The sequence below is a fragment of the Pomacea canaliculata genome, linkage group LG9, assembly GCF_003073045.1.
Source record: "Pomacea canaliculata isolate SZHN2017 linkage group LG9, ASM307304v1, whole genome shotgun sequence".
In the NCBI taxonomy this organism is placed as follows: Eukaryota; Metazoa; Mollusca; class Gastropoda; order Architaenioglossa; family Ampullariidae; genus Pomacea; species Pomacea canaliculata.
Genome location: NC_037598.1, coordinates 24,264,528 through 24,284,103, shown reverse-complemented (window position 1 = coordinate 24,284,103; position 19,576 = coordinate 24,264,528). Strand labels below are relative to the sequence as shown.

The 19,576-nt window shown below is 39.3% G+C and overlaps 4 protein-coding genes across 6 annotated transcripts; all 4 read right to left on the bottom strand.

Moving 5' to 3' along the window:
- Positions 1–1,317: 1,317 nt before the first annotated feature.
- On the bottom strand, positions 1,318–4,364 carry LOC112571991. The gene is made up of 6 exons (XM_025251458.1): positions 4,207–4,364; positions 3,284–3,455; positions 2,891–2,918; positions 2,357–2,524; positions 1,995–2,110; positions 1,318–1,601 (listed from the first exon to the last, which is right to left on the bottom strand). Exons 1-6 carry the CDS (start codon positions 4,290–4,292, stop codon positions 1,473–1,475), a joined length of 699 nt encoding a protein of 232 aa, XP_025107243.1. The 5' UTR covers positions 4,293–4,364; the 3' UTR covers positions 1,318–1,472.
- Positions 4,365–6,780: 2,416 nt separating this feature from the next.
- Positions 6,781–9,686, bottom strand: LOC112571992. 2 transcript variants are annotated; one of them, XM_025251461.1, is made up of 6 exons: positions 9,535–9,686; positions 8,755–8,926; positions 8,522–8,549; positions 7,954–8,121; positions 7,492–7,607; positions 6,781–7,106 (listed from the first exon to the last, which is right to left on the bottom strand). In XM_025251461.1, the coding sequence occupies exons 2-6, from the start codon at positions 8,923–8,925 to the stop codon at positions 6,978–6,980; spliced, it is 612 nt and encodes a 203-aa protein (XP_025107246.1). In that variant the 5' UTR covers position 8,926; positions 9,535–9,686; the 3' UTR covers positions 6,781–6,977. The 2 variants fall into 2 exon arrangements, with proteins under 2 accessions (XP_025107246.1, XP_025107245.1); XM_025251460.1 differs by lacking the exon at positions 9,535–9,686 and having other exon boundaries at positions 8,755–8,988.
- A 942-nt stretch (positions 9,687–10,628) lies between these two features.
- LOC112571990 lies at positions 10,629–15,087 on the bottom strand. 2 transcript variants are annotated; one of them, XM_025251456.1, is made up of 8 exons: positions 15,060–15,087; positions 14,499–14,682; positions 13,365–13,415; positions 12,786–12,957; positions 12,443–12,470; positions 11,911–12,078; positions 11,284–11,399; positions 10,629–10,882 (listed from the first exon to the last, which is right to left on the bottom strand). In XM_025251456.1, exons 1-8 carry the CDS (start codon positions 15,070–15,072, stop codon positions 10,754–10,756), a joined length of 861 nt encoding a protein of 286 aa, XP_025107241.1. In that variant the 5' UTR covers positions 15,073–15,087; the 3' UTR covers positions 10,629–10,753. The 2 variants fall into 2 exon arrangements, with proteins under 2 accessions (XP_025107241.1, XP_025107242.1); XM_025251457.1 differs by lacking the exons at positions 14,499–14,682; positions 15,060–15,087 and having other exon boundaries at positions 13,263–13,414.
- A 1,367-nt stretch (positions 15,088–16,454) lies between these two features.
- On the bottom strand, positions 16,455–19,113 carry LOC112571993. Its single transcript, XM_025251462.1, has 6 exons — positions 19,100–19,113; positions 18,545–18,707; positions 18,142–18,169; positions 17,562–17,747; positions 17,166–17,281; positions 16,455–16,981 (listed from the first exon to the last, which is right to left on the bottom strand). The coding sequence occupies exons 1-6, from the start codon at positions 19,111–19,113 to the stop codon at positions 16,856–16,858; spliced, it is 633 nt and encodes a 210-aa protein (XP_025107247.1). The 3' UTR covers positions 16,455–16,855.
- Between the last annotated feature and the right edge of the window lie 463 nt (positions 19,114–19,576).

Sequence of the window (19,576 nt, the reverse complement as noted above, 5' to 3'; positions counted from 1 at the left end):
CTTCAGGGGTCAAGACCCCGTCTTCTCCAACCTCGCGCAGTGTGCAGGGCTGCGGCTCGTGCTGACAAAATCAAGTTGTTGTTATTTTGTAAACGTGTAAAGATGCTTCGTTTCTGGTCTTCAATCAGACCTGTTGTGACGAGTTAAATAACTGATCCTTTGCTGACGAATGTCACCTGATCATCATGTGAGTGATCATCTCGGAATGACTGTTAGCTGCACATCTCACGATGACAATTAACATTTTTCTTTCTCAGAATTAAGACGTTGTACCTGTATGTACGGATAAACGTATTTGCAGCACACTTACGTAAGGGTTGCCTACCATACATATATTATTGTGTATTTGCGTTTACATTTTATGCTCATAAGTATCTTAACAGTTGACCTAAGTAATGTGCGAATAACCAATACATATATGGGTGTGTGTATGTATGTTTTTATGTCTTGATGTATTTATGCAGATATGTATGAATGTAAGTGTATATTTACATGTATGTGTGGATATATTTTACTGTTCCAGCAGCTGGAATTTAACTCTCTAGCAACTTCTCGGGATGAAATCATGAATTGTCTCGACTGTTGATGCAACTGTTGTTCCACTCACCATTGTGAGGGTCGGAATGGACATCTTTGTACTCTGCGGTCTCTCGTCTCTCTTGTCTTTGGAAAATGTGTTACCACAAGGAGTGGAGATGGGTATATGGGTAGATGACACCACAGATGTCATCTCCTACCAGTCCTCTCCTCTGTCGAACCCCTGACATGCTTCATGAGCAGACTGCTCCGTCTTTTACATCTGTTGTCATGTCTTTAGCCATTTGTATGTTAATATGTTGTGGTCTGTGCTCCTATGTATGTTATATACATTTTGTTTCTGTTTGAATGCATGCTTTAAGTGTTTTTTTTTAATTTGTATTCAAAAATATTTTTAAATCGCACAGTCAACTGAATAGGGGTGAAATGCGCGGTGTAAATCTTCATTGTTGTTATCATGATCATGATCAATCGTCATCATCATCACCGATACTATGCAATGATGCGATACCAATGATACAAACACACAAGCATGTAGATACTTACAGACATGCACACCTACAGACACTCACACCAACACACAAGTGTTCATAGAGAGAGAGAAAGAGAGAGAGCCAAGTAAATGTAACACCGACAATAAAAGAAAATCCAACACTTTTTAGCCTGTCTGTCTGCTCTGATTTTGTATTTTATGTTTCCATGTAGACATTTATACACGCATATAGCTGAAGGCTCTTTGTGTGTGTTTACATCCCCACAATTAGAAAGACAAAAATATGATAGAGAACCTTAACATTGCTTTAATTTTCGGTACAGTTCAATACAGGACTAAGTCGCACAATGATTTACAAGAACAGGAAAGCAAAGTTTTGTCAACTGAACACAGCTGTGAACACTGGAGTCTGCAGCTGCACGTGGCTGTTGGTCAGTGAACATTACTGCCACCTGATCAGAATTCGGACGTATAGAGGCTCCACCTTAACCTCTCCAGGCCCTCCAAAAATGTTCAGGATATTTCTGAAATCTTCGGGAAACTCTTTTTTCTTGTTGACGAAAATGTAGTACTGAAAACAGAAGTCGACTCGGTTTAGTTAAATGTCTAAATTCATTCTCAAAGATCTTGAATTAGTTTGTGCTGGATGAACAGCCAAACATCCTGAGGGATCAGTGTACCTATCGAAAGATTTACTAACATTTACCACCAGAATTATTAGTTCAAACTTCAATGCCATAAAAGAAAGAGAATATCGAAAATTACTCTTCAGGAAACTGTTTAATTATTTTTTGCATCATAAAAAAATATCGTCAGTTAATAAACAGTAAATGTTTCAAATGACTGTAATCTACGACCTGGTCAGCAACAAACTCTCACATTTTTCTCAAAAAGGTGTTTTAATATGTCACGAATGGCATTTCCTTCCATCACGATTGAATTAAACAGTTTTTAGAATGCTTACCTTCGGTGGAAAGGTGCCTTTCGAGAGGAGAATGTAGTTGGGAAAGTTCTCCATTACAGGTGCAGCAATCCTGACACCATGTCTCACCTGGTTATCGTACTGCTGGAGAGTTTTCCCTGAAACCCGTCATCACAACTATAAATACCATGCCACTATATTTTTAAAATTAATTAAAAAACCTATAAATCTATTTATCAAATTCATTAGAATACATCTGTAGTAAGTGTTTCCACAAGTTTTGCAGCGAATACCGATGACTTGATCAGGAGTTCCGACCCACAGTCGGCGATGCCACACCTTTGACAGATTTGTTTACCACTAACAGAGAATAAATAAGAGATGCTTCTGTGAGATTTGTTTACCTTTAGGACTAGGAGATACTTTATACAACCAGAGATCTGTCTCGTTTAAGTCTCGATGAATAGTCCATGATGCATTCCAGTTTTGCACCCAGTCCTCCAGTTTAGTCACAGGGGTGACTTCCTTCACATCTTTCAAGTTCATCCTGCCAAGGTCTTGTTCTCTGAGGACTCAAAATAGAAACATGGCAGATTTCTTCATGAATTAATGGCAACTTCCATATATGTAATAAACTCAAAATTATTTATTTCTAAACACATTAAGCTTTATCCTGAAAGTGTGTTTTTAAGTATTCACTTTTCAAGATGTTTAAAATTATGGTACACCATGAAAGTAAATTAAAATTACACCCGTTTATACTAAATAGGAAAAAATGTTAGTTTACTGGGAACCTTATTAAATATACAAATATATAAAGATGAAATGGGAAACTGTTGGGTGTACCGTAGCAGAAGCAATGGAAAAAAAAAAAGAAAAGAATAAAGAAGGCTTAAGCTGCTCTGTACATAAAGTGTTACCTATATTCATATTCTCACCTGCAAAGAATTTAGAGGTTCCGATCACCTATTTGTAAAAAAGAAAATGAAATACGCTGCTTTATTTTTGTCTCGATTACCAATATATACTCGAAATACATATTCAAAATCATTCGATAAAATGAGAGTTTGATAATAAAAAATGTACAAACTTCATATGTATGATCATAAATATAGATAACACATGATTCAATATTTAGACTGAGTGTGAAACAGTAACATGAGTTTCCACATTGTATTCTTTATCTTGAAAAATACTTGTGGTAATAATTGATTCTCCTGCAATAATACCATCAGTAAACTAGTGAAAACACTGAATGGAAACCTCAACTAGGAAACAACTGAACCAGTGTGAAAAGTTGAGTTAATACAGAGCAACAATCAACATCGTACCTGTCCAGAAACTTCTCCGGGTATCATTGACTTGTTTTGAAAAATTTTAGACACATTTTCTATACAACCTCCTGATTCCACTTCCAGAAATACAAGGTCATGCTTCATCATTTCGACCCCCGAAGTTAGCAGGGTGGACACTGCCAGCAGCAAGACGAGAGTCGCAGCCATTCTGTGGGGCAAGAGGTCACCAAAGGTCAGGCAGGGCAGCACTGGGTGAGCTGTGCTCAGTGAGGCTATTGCTTTCAGCTGGAGGGTAGGGGATGTTGATAAGACAAGTGGGAGGAAACAGATAGGTAAAGATGGAAGAAGTGTGACGGATTTTGTAAGAAGCTACTGTAGCCTTCAACAGAACAACACAATGTCAAGCAATACCGAGCGATGTTATAAAATAATGACCATCTTACCCGTATTAAGCTTTGGAATTATTCCTTTAGTATCATCATTTACTATTTTATTTCTCTTGCTTGTGCTCACTATCCCACCGACCACCAACCCCCTTTCCATGCATATACACACACCCACGCACACAAGCATACACATACACATACTCATACACACAAGCATAATTTTTCTATAGTAACGACAAAACCATTTTAAACAAATTAATTTATCGAGAAGAAAACTTTTTGTCTGAATTTTATTAACTTTATTCTAAGTTTTAATCATATGACATAATTTGGAAAAAAACTTGTTTATTCTTCTGCTGTTAGGTGAGTGGTTAGAATACCGACCAGACGATAGTTTGATACCTGACGCAGCATCTGACCTCGAGAAGATTTTCAGAAAGAAAAGTGAGTGAAGAGGAGATGTGCCCAACCGTAAAATGTACCCGAGACAAGAGCGATGTCTGCTACCTACTTCCCAAACAACCAAAGGATACGGGAAAGAAATAAATGAAAAAAGAAGGAAGAAAGGGTTACCTGGATTCACGTCTATCTTCTACTGTAATGTGCAACAGCAGACAGGACAGCAATGTGCACCTTAAATACTGAACGATGCTCAGCATTCAGTTGTGACCGACAGTCAGAAAGTAACGGCTCCGGCTCCTCCACACCTGCGCCATGTTTACACCTGTGAGCACGTGCCAATGAAATCAATTGTTTGTTTTGTCAGCGTGTACAGGATGTTGAAGTTGGATCCCTGCAAACAAACGTGTGGTCAACTAATTGACTAATCAGATAATTAACTGATCGTCTCGTAATGTAAGTTGAATTATTTCTGGTGTTAAAGAGGTTGTGTAGGTGCACGCGCGTGTGTATGTCTGTGTGGGAGCTAATTTATGTACACAACATAATGAATGATTAGAACGCAAGTACAGAGCCATCAGAGCCTATCTTCAGGCCCAAATAATTAATTGCACTTTGTCCATGAAGCTGTCGACATCGTCAGTCACGTGACCGGGTTGAGCCCGGCGGCATCTCTGCCCACTGCTGACTCCACTTCACAGCTGCCGCAAGTGTTTAGTGTTTAGTTTTCGAGTAAGACTTTGGACTTTCGATCCTCCTTAAACTCGATGTCGGCGCCTGACAATATTTCTTGTGATGTTCCCCAGGGATGCTCTCTGTCGGCCAGTCTCTGAGGTCGACGTATACGCAATTATCATCAGAGCCCAGCCAGCAACTTGCCAATTGGATCCACAAGCCTCCTTGAGTGATGAGATATTTTACTTCCTGCCATCACAAACATTGTAAATGTCAGTCTGTAAGCAAGTGCTTTCCCATCTTTGTTCAAACATGCCCTGGTGAAGTCACTTCTTAAGAAATCCACACTTGAACAATGTGTTGAACAATTATCCCCAGTTTCCAACTTGTCTCTTCTCTCAAAGATCACAGAGAAAATAGTTTTGACACAGCTGTGGGTGTACTTACCAGAGCACCAGCTCATCCCCCATAATCAGTCAGCATACAGACCTTTTCACAGAACTGAAACTACTTGAATTAAAGTGATCACCCACATATTATCTTCCCCTAACAGTGGTGATGTTTCTGCTTAACTCTATTGCACCTGTCTGCTGCATTTGACACTGTGGACCACTCTCTGCTTCTTTCAAGATTCCACACACTCTACGAAAGGGCGGTATATCTCAGACTAGCATAAGCCGACTTCGATGTGGAAAGGAAAACAATCTTCAGTAAAATAAATCAGACAGGGACACCATGTTGCTTCTCATTGCTCGCCTATGAGGTCAGAACTTAATCCCAACAAAATCATCAAAGACACCTGTCACAACCAACTACAATTGCTGGTGAAGGTGAAGAAGAATTAAGCATCAACCAGACAACATCGAGGCTTTCTACACCCTTTAGGTAAACAATCAACATCGGATACAAACACATCAACATTTTCAGTCGTTTCCTTACCCAGCACGAAGTTACAACAACTGGAAGTGTGAGGCCATCATTGAATGGGACAAATGTGTGTGTGCGTGTGTGTGTGTGTGTTATTGAACTACAGTCAGGTAGAACAGACATCTCAGACAGACCACACCTTTTAAGAGTTGTTTACTTGTAAGATTGGAACTGAATATATACAGTGTCAGGTTTGTGTTACTTATGTCTCGATGCGGCCGTGATAAGTTAAATTTCTTCGTCGCCTTCTCAGCTTCTTCCACAAGGGTTAGTAACATCTCAGTGACTTCAGTAGCATCCCTCAATTTTATCCTGGAGATACGAGTACTGACAGGAGAAATACAGATTTGCACATGATGAATTGTTTGTTTATGCGGATATGTAATAAATGCTAAATTATGTAGTAAGTTTACATCATGCTGTACCTTGTAGGTAAAGAATATCAAGAATGTACACGTATTCAAGCATCATTGGATAAAATGAAAAAATACAAAATTAAATTAAAAAGGGCGGAAAAAGAAAATATGGTGGATTTCATGATGACTTAATATCTACCTTGCTTATAAAAAAAAACTTCATAAAGTATGCAGTTTTTAATTTTGCTAGATTTTTTTGTTTGTTTGAAGATTGTTAGCACTATTCCTATTATTTTCGTTGTCTATGTTCAGTCCATTGCTTTATTGTCTTGTATTAAATGATCATATGCACATGACACCATTTAGACAGACTGTAAATACAATCACACGAGTTCCCACAATACACTGAACGCCTACAGATGTGAACAATGAGTCCATCAATGACATGAAATTTCAAGAATCAGTTGTTAAAGGTATAAAGCCCTATAATGATCTCGGATCCAGAAGGTCCAGAAGATATTTTTCCAAGACGTTGATCACAACCTACAGCTGGAGCCAGAGGTCGATTGTGTTACATAAGGACACCTACAAACATAAGTCATTAGAATTTTTTTTTTTCACTTTATTTCGTATACTCGGACTGTTTGTCTGTTTTATCTGCCTGCTGTCTAAATTCTCTATGTACTTTGATCTTTTCTATTTACAAATTCAAGCATGTATATTCTCTTAAGCTATTTTTAGTGTACTCTCATTCGGATAAACACGAAATAATTAAAACGAATTATGACAATGTAGGTTTTGATTGCTTTATTGTTTGGTCCTGTTCAATACAAGGTCTTTATTTTTCGGAGTTGTTGAATATAAAGTCATTCTGCACAGGGATTTGTAAAAGTACGAAAATGAACACTTGTAAGTTGAACATTATACACTTTTACAACATATATAAATAAGCATCTGTAGTTGCGATTTGTTATTCGTCAATTCAGATTAGTTTGCCAGGGGTAGTATCTGGACGTGCGAAACATCAACACTCATGATCTGCGGTCCTCCGAAGATGTCCTGAATAGCTTTCGTAATTGTAGTAATGTTATCCAGCATGTTGATGAAAAGATAACCCTGGTAAACAGAAGATGGGTTAGTTAAATGTCTGAAATCACACCTCGCATTACTTGATACTGATTGACTAATCAACCAGCCTGAATAAGACAAACTGATCACCGATCAGTGGACCTATCACGATTCTTTCAATGTTAATAAGACTTATCAATTAACCCAACTCAATAGGAAATACAGATTTAAGGCAAGACAATGCCACAGTGAATTTATTCAACATTTGAATTTAACATTGACTTTATTTGAGGTGCTGTTGGCTCGTAAATACGAAATGTTCCAGATGGCTATAAGCTTGGTGACCCGGTTAGCAGAAAACACATCTTTCTGAAGCTGGCATTGCAGTTGCTCATGAACATGTTAAACAGAATTTTGCGCTTAAGATGGTTACCCTTATTGGAATGCTGCCTTTGGAGATGTACACCTCATGAGGGATGTTTTTCAGGATAGGACCAATGCTTCTAATATCATATGTTAACTCGGCATACAACTGTTGGATGGTTTGTCCTAAAACATGACATCAGAACTGTATGTACAGTGAAATGTACAACACGCATGTTGGACTGTCAGTACTATTTGTACAGTGCACACACACATACAAACACACACACACACACACACACACACACACACACACACACACACACACACTATATGTGAAATGAGGTAGTCACAGGTACACTTGTGTGCATCCGTAGCCATTGTGTGCGCTTATGGTGGAGTAAGATTTCAATCCATTAAATAATCATTTTTCAAAGGTTTCACAATTTTGGCAGCAACTAACGACGATTGGAGTGTCGTCTTAGAGACAAGAAACTTCTCGCCGAGAACTGACCTTTCATAATAGTTTTACCTTGAAAACTGGGAAGGAATGTAAAGAGAGTGAGATTGGTGCTGCTAATGTGAGGGTGAGGCGGCCACGAAACACCGGGTCTAACCGCCGTATCGTCAAAAAGTTCCACAGGGAGGACCTCAGTCACATCCTTCAATGATAGCTGGGCGAGGTCTGGTTCTCTCAGGACTGAAACAAATATAACAGGTTTCCTGACGACTTTGTCATCAATACAAAGCTAAATTATTTTTTGCTATGTACATTCAGACTTAGCTTAAAAGCGAAAATGTATTTGAGTTCTAGTTTACATGTATTTGAAAACTCTGAACTAGACTTTTCCAATTGTTTTAAATAATTGTACATCATGGAGTTACATTTAAACTACTGTTTACACTAAAAGTAAAATAAAAACTACTAGTTTTACACAAAACCTTACGAAACATACTCACATAAGGAAGAGATATTTATTTACTTGGAGAACAGGTGTTGAGCTTCTCTTAACAAAAAGACTAGAAATGAACGGAGCAATAAAAGAAACTTTAACCCTTATTACACACAGAGAGTGTGATGACTGTGTTTGTTTTCTCACCCATTATGAATTTCGAGGTTCCGAGCTCCTGTTTGTAAGAAAATAAAATAAAATCATGATTTGTAAATATATAAACAAAATATATGTCTACATTGTGTTGTATAGATCATCACATACACATGAAACTCTTTAGACACTTTAAATAAAATCACACGAGTTTCCACAGAATGTTTTTCATCTTTCAAACTAATGGTATTATTTTCTGCAGAGCTTCTAGTCGCTAAATGCTTTACCTTTACAAATAGCAATTTTGGAATATTTATCAAGTCTTGAAGAGTGCTAGAGAGGTTTTCGTCCGATGTTCCACAGTCCACTTCCAACCATACAAGGTCTTGTGCACCCATGTCAGCCTCCGAGGGCAGCAGGATGGACATTGCCAGCAGCAAGACAAGAGTCGCAATCATCCTGTGGGGCAAGAGGTCACCAAAGTTCACACCAGACACCCCTGGCATGGTCGAGCTGTGTTGTCTTTAGGTGGAAAGTAGAAATGTTGTGAAATGTGTGAGATGGAAAAGAAGTTTGTAAAGGTGTGAGGAAGTCTGATGATTGTTCGTAAATTGCTGAAGCCGTTAAAAGGACAACGAAGTGTGTCCCACAAGTACCAAGCTGGTATGAAAATAATAATCTACAGACTCACATTAAGATTAAGCTCAGTCTTTTATCATGATCTCTTGCTATTGTATGTGTCTTTTCCTTTCTTTTTTCCCACCCGATATACACACAATCGCGCAAGCGTGTATGTCGTAGGCAACTGTAATATACCAGAATCACTTACCACTCGAAATGACCAAACAGCATTATATTAATCAACATATCGTTAAGAAAACGGTTGTCTGAACTTTATTAATTGATGCCTAGGCCTCACTTTGTTAGTCCGATGACATAGCTTTGGATGAATATCTTTCTTCTGTAATTCCTTAAGGACAACGGGTAAGTGAGTGTTACTAATCAAGAAGGAAAGAACAATGGACAAAGAAAAAGTGCACAGAATGGATAATTAAAAAAAGAAATACCTGGATTTTTGGCTACCTTCTACTGAAACCTTTAAGATCAGGGAGGTCGGCGATATGTAAAGAAATCTCAATGAACACCTTAAAGTACTGCACGGTGTTGACCTGTAAGTCGTGGTTGACCTGCAGATGGTCAGAGCTCCGCCCTCGCCACGTCTGCGCCATGTTTACAGCAGCGAGCACTTGCTAACCAAATCAATTTTGTAATTAGTCCACGTGTACATGATGTTTCTTGTATTTTAAAGTCAGGTCCCAACAAGCAGACATGTGGTTGTCAAGAGATTATATTGTGAAGGAAACTAAAATATTTTAAAGTCGTAAAGAGATATGACTGTTCCCTCCCTCTCTCTCTGTGAAATAAAGTAGTCGCAGGCACACCTGTGTACATCTGTATCTCAACGATTAACTTCCAGACACATTCGTCTAGGAGTTTACATTTGGAAGTAATATCTGACAATATTTTCCACTCTCTGCTTGTTGTTCCTTCTGTCTGTCTGCACTGTTTACTTTCTCTATCTCCTGTCTGTATATTTTCTCTACTTTGACGACGTTTATGTGGAATTTCATCAAAGTATACTTTGTTAAGGTTGTTTGTGTGAAGTCACATTCCCATAAAGAAAAATTATATCAAAATGAGTTTGGATAGAGCTTTATTGTTTAGTAATATTCAATATAAGGTCTATCTTCCATTAAAAAAATTCATAAATGCGTTAGAGTGTGTGTGTGTGTGTGTGTGTGTTTGTGTGTGTGGTAGTCGCAGGTACACTTGTGTGCATCCGCTGCTTCACGGTTAACTCCCAGACTTATATTCATCTAGGAATTCTGAAGTAATATCTAACATTGTTTTCAACTCTCTTCTGTTTGTTCTCTCTGTCTGTTATTCTTTCTCCTCTGTCTGCACTGTCTACTTCGTCTCTCTCCTATTTTTATATTCTCTCTGCTTTGATGACTTTCATGTACAATTCCAAAAATGTATATTTTAATCTGTTTAAGTCAATTCCCATTCCCATTATTAAAAATCAAATCAAAATGAACAATAAGAATTTTTTGCATATCTTTATTGATTGGAAAATTTCAATAAAAGGGTTTATCTTGTGTTAGTATTGCAAGTTTATTTTGCGCAGTGAAGAGTGTACACGAAATTCCGTCAGTTGAAGACTGAACCTCTCCTGATGTGAACAATGAGCAGCTGTAGATGAGCGTCGATGTTCGTCAACGGCCATTAGTTTGCAAGGTGCAGAATCTGGATGTATGAAGCCTCAATCTCAAATATTCCCTTCCGTCCGTCAATGTCTACAAAATCCTTGCAGATCTTCGCAATGTCTTCCAGCCCGTTGATGAAAACGTAGTACTGGAAACAGAAGTCGATTGCAGTTTGTTAAAATGTGAATTTTGTCTCGAAGACCTCGTCTTACCTTCTGGGTGGTCAGTCAACCAACCTCAATAAGACAAACAGGTCACCGATCAGTGGACCCATTAACACATCTTCTGAACAACACTTCCATCATTGTTAGCAAGACTTATCAGTTAACTCAATGCTATAAAAACACATTTCAGAGAAAATATTTTTACAGTAAATTTATTTCTATTCAACATTGACTTTTTTTTTAATGTGTTGCTGGCTCATAAATGCGAAACATTTTAACTGGCTGTAAACTTTGTGCCTCGGTTAGCAGATAATATTCACATCTTTAGAAAACTGGCATTTCAGTTCGTCCTGATGAGTTAAATTCTTTGGGCTTAAATAGTTACCCTGGGTGGCATGTAGCCCTTGGAGCTGTAAATGCGATGAGGGATGTTTTTCAGGATATGACCACAATTCCTAATATCCTGTTTGAGCTCTGCCCTGAACTGCTGGAAGGTTTGCCCTGAAACCCGACATCAGAACTTTATGTACAGCAGAATGTACATATAAACACACACACACAACATGGAAACATCAAGTAATGACACAACCACGGTGAACTTCATGATAAGCCTATAAATAGGCATAAAATTGTATTCATACCCGTGACTTCCCAAACCATACAACCACCCAGCCTTATCACATGGACTACATGGACTCTGGCTGAAGGAGCGAAGACAAGAATCAGGCAATGCCTCTGAGACACTCGTCAAAGACCACCCACGCACAGATTAAGTGTATATATGCGTGTGTGTGTGTGTGTGTGTGTGTGTGGGAGGAGCATCCGTGTGTGGGTGATGGAATAAAAGGCTATTTCAGCATCGTACTTCATGAATGAACTATTTTATGATTTATCAGAACTGATTTCACAAGTTTTCCAGAAAGTGGCAATGAATTGCGACAACCAGTTCAGTTTCTTCCTAGAGATACAAGGAATGTGTCGGCGAGACCCGACCTATCGTACTTCGTTTTACCTTTAAAGCCGGGAAAGATTTTATACAGAGTGAGATTGGAGTTGCTGATGTCTGGATGAGACGGCCACGAAAGGCTTTCTTTCTCCGTCGTATCTTCAAAAAGTTCCACAGGGAGGACCTCATGCACATCCTTCAATGCTAGCTTGGCGAGGTCTGGTTCTCTCAGGACTGAAACAAATATAACAGGTTTCCTGACGACTTTATGTCATCAATACAATTTATTATTTCTTTGCTATGTGCATTTAAAAGCAAAAATGTAGATGCATTTGAAAACATTTTGGTAGACTTTTCAAACTGTTTATCATCATGGACTTAAAATTAAAATACAGTTTACACTAAGAGTAAAACAAAAACTCCTAGTTTTACACAAAATCTTATGAAACATACTCACATAAGGAAGAGAGATGTCTTTACGTGGAAGAACAGGTGTTGAACTTAACTTAACAAAAAGACTAGAAATAAACGGAGCAGAACAAGAAACTGTAAAACCTTATTACAACAGAAAGTGTGATGACTGTGTTTGTTTTCTCACCCATTGCGAGTTTAGAGGTTCCGAGCTCCTGTTTGTAAGAAAAAAATATAGTCTTGACTATCGGATATATATATATATACACGAAAAGCATATCAAACAAAGTTTGACATTGAGAATCTGTGTACAATGTGTTGTAAAGATCATCATGCACACACGAAACTCTTTAGACAGACTGTAAATAAAATCACACGAGTTTCCACAGAATGTTTTTCATCTTTCAAACTAACTGCATTTTTTGTCTCTGATATACAGTCAGCAAACTAGTCATAACATTGTTAATGAAGCTAAAACCAATAAGAACGGTATTATTTTCTGTAGAGCTTCTAGTCGCTAAAAGCTTTACCTTTACAAGTAGTATTTTTCGAATATTCATCAGGTCTTGAAGAGTGCTAGAGAGGTCTTTGTCCGATGTTCCATAGTCCACTTCCAACCAGACAAGGTCTTGTGCACCCTTCTCAGCCCCCGAGGGCAGCAGGATGGACATTGCCAGCAGCAAGACAAGAGTCGCAGCCATTCTGTGGGGCAAGAGGTCACCAAAGGTCAGACAGGACACCATTGGCATTGTCGAGCGGTGTTGTCTTTAGGTGGAAAGTAAAAATGTTGTTAAAAAAGTGTGAGAGGAAGAGAAAGTGTACAAAGGTGAGACGAAGTATGAACTTTGCTTGTAAATTGCTGAAGCCGTTAACAGGACAACACAGTGTCTCTTTTCTTCTGTAATTCCTTAATGACAACGGGTAGGTGAGTGGTTACAAAGCAAGAAGGAAAGAACGACGGAAAAAGAAAAAGTGCACAGGATGAATAACAAAAATGAAAGCAATGCCTGGATTAACAGCTGTCTTCTTCTTGATCCGTCAAGAGCAGGGAGGTCGCCAATATGTAAGGACATCTCAAGTTACACCTTAAAGTACTGTCGGTGTTGACCCTGTAAGTCGTGGTTGACCTGCAGATGGTCAGAGCTCCGCCTTCGCCACGTCTGCGCAATGTTTACAGCAGCGAGCACTTGCTAACGAAATCAATTTTGTAATTAGTCCACGTGTACAGGATGTTTCCTATATTATCTTCAAAGTCATTCGCACATTAACTGTTCATTTTGGGGTAAATATTAATCAATCATCTCTGGCTAACTAACGGATATAATTGCCTAATTCGAAATATAATTTTTCTCATTTTTTAAGCAGATGGCTGACTTGGTCACCAATATGGATACATTTTCCACTCTGAAGCAGATTCAATAACTATAGTTGACTAAAAGATGTTATGGTTCAGATGTCCTGTAGCATCAAAAACTGCATAAACTCTTTTTAAACAGGTGCTAGAAATCCTTGGAGAGTTCAAGAACAGTGCAGACCTTAGTGCACTAGGATGCACACCACTACGTATGGATGATGAAGGCCGTAAAAAGAACTCTCTAGACGCTGAGGTCGATCAGGCTGCAAGTTATGGAGACTATTAAATGGAAACAGGGAAAGGCAAGTGTGTTTTATGGGGGTGAGGCGGGTAGTGGTGGGTTGGGAGAGGAAGCGGGTACTGTTGATGAGACACAAAACTGACTTTTTTTTTTGGCTTGAAGAAAGTAAAAATAATGGAGGAAGAATGAGGTGACCTGTTTACCCGAGGCATTTAATAATACTAAAAAAATTCTTCTTTATAGAGAAACAAATGTGTGTCTATTGCCATTTTTGGACAGAAACACACAGCAGTGCGCGCACGCACTCACACACATGCATAAAAATACTAAAACGTCCAAGGAGAAGAACTAGCGAAAAAGTAAGACGTTAAGATGAAGAATTAGGCATTTACACTATCAGTGAGGAGAGAGAGAGCTCTGTAAACAGATGCTACATGCAGAGAAAGAACAAGTGCCCGAGATGAAAGTTGAACCCAAAGCATCCAACCCTCGCTGACAGGCAACAACCATTTCGCCACTGGACTGCCCTGAGAGAGAGAGAGACTAACACTTGATGAGAGAACTAGACTTGTTAAACCTGCAGTGAAAAGAAATGATCCAGATCTTCGTGTCTAAAACATCAATGTCATAAGACGAACGTACACTTACCTTGCATACGCATGACGTATTACACACACACACACCACTCTACGAGCCTCCGCAGATGATGATGACGATGAAAAGATTTGTAGGTGAATCGAATGGAAGAGGTATACGTTCAGAGGAATGCCACTGAAAGAGTCATGAAGAAGATGGCGGAGAAGACCGTTGTTTTTTTTCCCACTCACTTGGCCTTTAGAGAGAAACTGCTTTTCATTATATATGACGTCATTTTCTGCTTCAAGTGACGTGGAACAAATGACGCACACAAGACGTCAGACACAAGACGTCATTGTACACGAAACAATACGAGACCCACCACAACTCATTACAATCAATAGTCAAGTGCAATGAGACCAAGAAAGATGGCAGGAAGGGTAACAAGAAGAAGAAGAGAAGAAGAAAAAAGCCGTGAAGAACAAGAAGCAGGGAGTGACCTTTATTCTTTATGCAATGTGTGCACTTCACTCTTCAAATCAGTCGGCTTATTTAGACACTTATTCTTGGTACTTAATTGTGGTACCTATTTCATACACATTCTGGTAATTAGTTGGGTACTTATTTACTTACTTTCTGTATACATACACACATACAGCTTACAGACATCGACTGGCACAGAAGAAAGTAACATAATATATCGCATTATATTTTGTATGTACTATAATGCAAAAGGCTACAGCCAGTGGTAGAGAATAAACCTCTCAGACACATACTTCGTCCTGCCTGCTGCCTCCTCTACGTGCAAGTGAAATGTCGGTTTTAAAGCCTTGTGTGAAAAAGTTCTGTGATGCAGGTCATCGTGACCTGTTACATGTATGATGAAGGTCAAGGTCGTCTCCTAGCTTTGTTGAGGTCGTTTGGGGACTAGGTGTCAGAAACCACATTTTATATCCTGAACAGACTTTTATTTGTGAGGGCGATGGACGTCTCCTCTCCCGCTTACTGCTTTATTTGAATTCCTTTATGCAGCCATGTACTCATTCACAACAGCTTTACCTGCATTGCCCTGTGAAAAGTGAGGCAACCATTCCCATCAACTTGATCACCTATGTGTGTGTGTTGGGGGCGGGGGTAGTTGCCACGGGGTTCAAACCAGCTCTCCTCCGCGTCTGGCCGCCAGCGTTCTAACCAGTGCTTCCTTCGTCAGAACATTACAAACATTCCCACTTTGTTGATTGACGTTGGATGGTTCTTACAGAATTTTTTTCTCTAAAATATTCGCTCCTATACACTTCCGTTTCATCGGCAGTTCGGCAAAGGTTGTGTGACCCTTGTTTTTCGTTGTTGTTGTTGTTGTTGTTTGTTTTTTGTTTTTTTTTTTTGGGGCGGGGGCTTCTTTTAGCTGTTAGTAGCCTCAACGTCACAGCTACAAAAGTAGCGAAAATAGCACTAATTAAAGTAATTTTAATACTAATTATTATTACTATTTTTATCATTATTATTATTAGTTGTTGAAGAGGCAGTGAAAACACATTGAAGCAAGGCAGCGTCACTGGATCAGTCAGGCTCCAATGAGAGTTGTCTGCCGTCCCTCCCTTGTACTGGGGCGCAAGGTGCATCTCAGTGATTATGTAATGTAAGACGCAGTGAAGTAAAGGTCAACCATTATCTACTTTGGTCGATGCACTATTGGTCATTGTGTGTCTGTGCAGAAATGCATGATAGAAGAGTTGAAAATAATGTGATCTAAGTTAGACGACGTGAAAGTAAGAGGTTATCAGTGAGAAGGAAATAGAGACAAAAAGACAGACAAAGAAACAGAGATAGAGAGATAAAGGTAAAGAGATGAAGAAAAAAGATGGACAAAAGCTATAATAAGGAAAAAAAACTTAAAGTAATAGACAAAAAATGAAAAATGAAAAAGAAAATGCAAGTACCAATCATCAGCATGCACGTGCACACACGTCTGTACAGTCACGTGCTGCACACAAACGCTCACTCGCACAAACCAAGCGACGCAAGCAGTTGATGTACATTTAACATTTGTTTATTTTCGGTTGTTCTGCCTGCCTATCCCAGAGACTCTGACTGTTTTACCGTTTGGCAGAGTCCTTTTTTCAACAAAAGAAGTATCGTTAAAGGTGTCGTAAGGGGAGATAAAGAGAAGCGACTACAACTCCTCTTGCTTCCCTTCCTTTAGCGAAACCTCGGGCTGCCCCACGGTCAGCCATATTTTCTGGCAGCAGTCAACAAAAAAAAAAAAAAAAAAGGGAGAAGAAGCATCCACGGACTTTTGGGCCGGAATCAGCAGTGGAATTGGTGTATGAAGTCTGTGGGGAATCTGGAAACGGTAAAATGGTGAACAGAGGCTTTATGATTGTACGTCGAGGACGAGCCGGCTCTGGAGGTAGCAAGGGCGGTCTGCCTTACTTCGGGAAGCTTGAGATGAAGCTAACGGTGGTGTTTACAGCCGCAGGTCCTCCAAACTGGTTTATTCCTATGAAGGCAAAGTTATCTACCTCCTCGTATGGAATGTTGATGTATATGTACATCTGGAAAAAAGAAATCAAACAGCGATCACGTGGTTTTCACTGTGCTCGATGACAGTTGTCAAGGGAAGGTATGGTTCACCGTGGACAGTCTGTACAGAGTGGACGTTGAGACTGAGGAAGAGATTGGCAGACCGAGGTACGGAGTGACAAGACGACAGCAACTTGTCTATTCCAGGTTATTTACCTTAGGTGGAGAAGCGCCAATGGTGAAGAACGCCTGGTAGTTGTATTGCTGAAGTCTGTCCTTCAACTCTTCCATGAACCCCTTCAGGTGAGCCTCGCTCTCTTGCGATGTCAGTCCTGTAGAAAGTGTTACAATAATTTCAAATGCTGAGGGACACGAGTGTGCAGGAGCATTATTACTGTGACAAGAGTACTGGGATACGTACTCAATGACACAGATAAGTTAGAATTCATAATTATATGTGAAATGGCATACGAAGTTCAGATCTGACACTAGAAGATGTTTTAATTCATGATAGAAAAATAAATAGAAAGGAAGTAGTAGAGGAGCTAAATTTCTTTAGCAGCAAAGTCTCTTGAGGAAGATACGAATGAGATTCTGAGACAACAGTCTAACCTTCCTGGTTAAGAGTGCGCTCGATGAGGGTGAGGTTGACGTCTGGCAATCTTGCTCCACAGGGAGGCCATGACACGCCAAGGGTCTCCGCCACGTCCACCATGTTAACCACAGGGACCATCCTGATCTTGCCTTTCAGCTCCACCTCTTCTAACTTTCTCATGTTCCGGGGGTTGACCTCTACCACTGCACCAACATGTCACAAACTCTCGCCACCATCAATATACACATGACAAAAGAGGATTCTGAATGTTATGGTTTTAACTATTTAAACGTTTTTTTCCTTTTATTTGCTTTTAATGCCTCGTAAATCGGAACAAAAATAAAAAATATACAGTTTAGTTCAAATGTCAGACATACAAAAATTAATAAAGAAAATTATTGACAATGTCATGTTTATTTGTGCGGCACTATGCTTCTCGAGGAATAACATCTACTAAACTAAACATTTTTATTGGAACGATATATTTGTATGTTTAAATGTCTTGGTAAACAACAGCCAGATATCCCCCTATGTATAAAATTCTCTGTGTCATTCCCACATTCAGTCATAAGAAATAAAAATAAATATGTTTCATACCAATGTGATATGAGGGTGCGCCAAGTGCCTGTTAATTAAAAACAATTAAAACGTGTTTGTACTCAACAGATATGAAAAGGCTATAAATAGCTATTTTCTCCTCCAATGAAAACATAATACGCAAGGAAATATAAATTTAATTATTTCCTAAAAGTAAAGTGAGGCAGCTATCAAATAACAGAATCGAATATTTGATTCACTGCTAATTTATTAAGTTTTCGTGAAAAAACATACAGAAGACAAATCTTGAGACAGTGTGTAGGCATTATAAAACAACATTTTTGCATATTTTTTTTAATGTATTATGGCATAGGAGATTGAAACATTGGATTTCAAATTTAAGCCAAACTAACTTTTTCTGCAGCAGAATCTAGAAACATCTTTATTTACAAGAAGTTCTGACCTTGAATGAGTAAAGGATGTCAGTGTCTTTCATCTCCTCCTTGACCTCCTCCGGTGTTTTTTCGATGTTTCTGACTTCATAAATTATGTAGTGCTTTTGGAGAAGAATCTGTTGGGCTAAAGATGACGCCGCTACTACTACCAGGAGCAGGAGAACTGGAATCCTGAAAAAAGTATTAAAAAAACTGTGCATGAAACAGAAAAACAAAAGAACAAACAAACGGACAAAGAAAAGTTGACAACAGACTCTAATTTTTGCAGACGTGCTAATAAACCTAAGACCCCCTCAAGAGGAGACAAAGGTTCAAGAGAAAGTGTGATGAGCTTGTAGTTCCTTAATCTGTTGGCCTCATCACCGAGTCTGTCTAACAAACAATTTACTTGCAACGTTAACACTAGCATCTTAGTCCTCAAATCCACGGTGACTTTGGATACTTTTCAAATATTTTTTTTGCAGGATGATTCTTAGGACCTCAAAGAACGATTAAGGTTTAGAGAGGAAAGTTGCTACTTTGTGAATGTTGACAAGAATCATGATACGGACAGAAACAGATACCTGTGTTCGGCCATGATGCTTTTCACCTCGCAACAGCTGTAGCGCTTTTCGGATGAGACAGTGACTACTTCTGTGGCAAGGGCTCGCAGGCACCTGTCCTCTTATACCCGGCGGCCTCCATCTGGTGATGGACGAGGGCTGTCATTGAGTGGGACTTGGCTCCGCCTCGAGTCGCAGCCCAAGAAGAACGAGACGAGAGTTTACGAGAGGCTGGAGTAGCATGTCCTTGTCACTCAATACGTTGGACAGTTGTCAGCAGGTTTTTTCGCTGGATCCAATCGTTGCTGTTGTCGTCTTCAAGCTTTTAGTTTTGTCGGGGCAAAGCGTCCATGATGGCGGATGACGTGGCCCTGGGAGCGGAGGGGAGAGAGAGTGTGTGAGGGGGGTTAGTTACTAACCTGAAGACTGACGATCCAATTAGCTGGAGGACATACTGCAATGGCGTCTGCAGCTTTCTTGTTACCTGACCGTATACCT

Coding starts and splice junctions, on each gene's coding strand:
- LOC112571991 (XM_025251458.1), bottom strand. CDS start 4,292: ATGCTGAGCATCGTTCAGTATTTAAGGTGCACATTGCTGTCCTGTCTG. Junction 3,456..4,206: donor GAAGATAGACGTGAATCCAG/GTAACCCTTTCT, acceptor CTTGCCCCACAG/AATGGCTGCGACTCTCGTCT. Junction 1,602..1,994: donor AAGGCACCTTTCCACCGAAG/GTAAGCATTCTA, acceptor TTCTGTTTTCAG/TACTACATTTTCGTCAACAA.
- LOC112571992 (XM_025251460.1), bottom strand. CDS start 8,973: ATGCCAGGGGTGTCTGGTGTGAACTTTGGTGACCTCTTGCCCCACAGG. Junction 8,550..8,754: donor CAAAATTGCTATTTGTAAAG/GTAAAGCATTTA, acceptor TCTTACAAACAG/GAGCTCGGAACCTCGAAATT. Junction 8,122..8,521: donor AACCTCGAAATTCATAATGG/GTGAGAAAACAA, acceptor TATTTGTTTCAG/TCCTGAGAGAACCAGACCTC.
- LOC112571990 (XM_025251456.1), bottom strand. Junction 12,471..12,785: donor GAAAAATACTACTTGTAAAG/GTAAAGCTTTTA, acceptor TCTTACAAACAG/GAGCTCGGAACCTCTAAACT. Junction 12,079..12,442: donor AACCTCTAAACTCGCAATGG/GTGAGAAAACAA, acceptor TATTTGTTTCAG/TCCTGAGAGAACCAGACCTC.
- LOC112571993 (XM_025251462.1), bottom strand. Junction 18,170..18,544: donor ACATCCTTTACTCATTCAAG/GTCAGAACTTCT, acceptor TTTAATTAACAG/GCACTTGGCGCACCCTCATA. Junction 16,982..17,165: donor TTGGCGCTTCTCCACCTAAG/GTAAATAACCTG, acceptor TCTTTTTTCCAG/ATGTACATATACATCAACAT.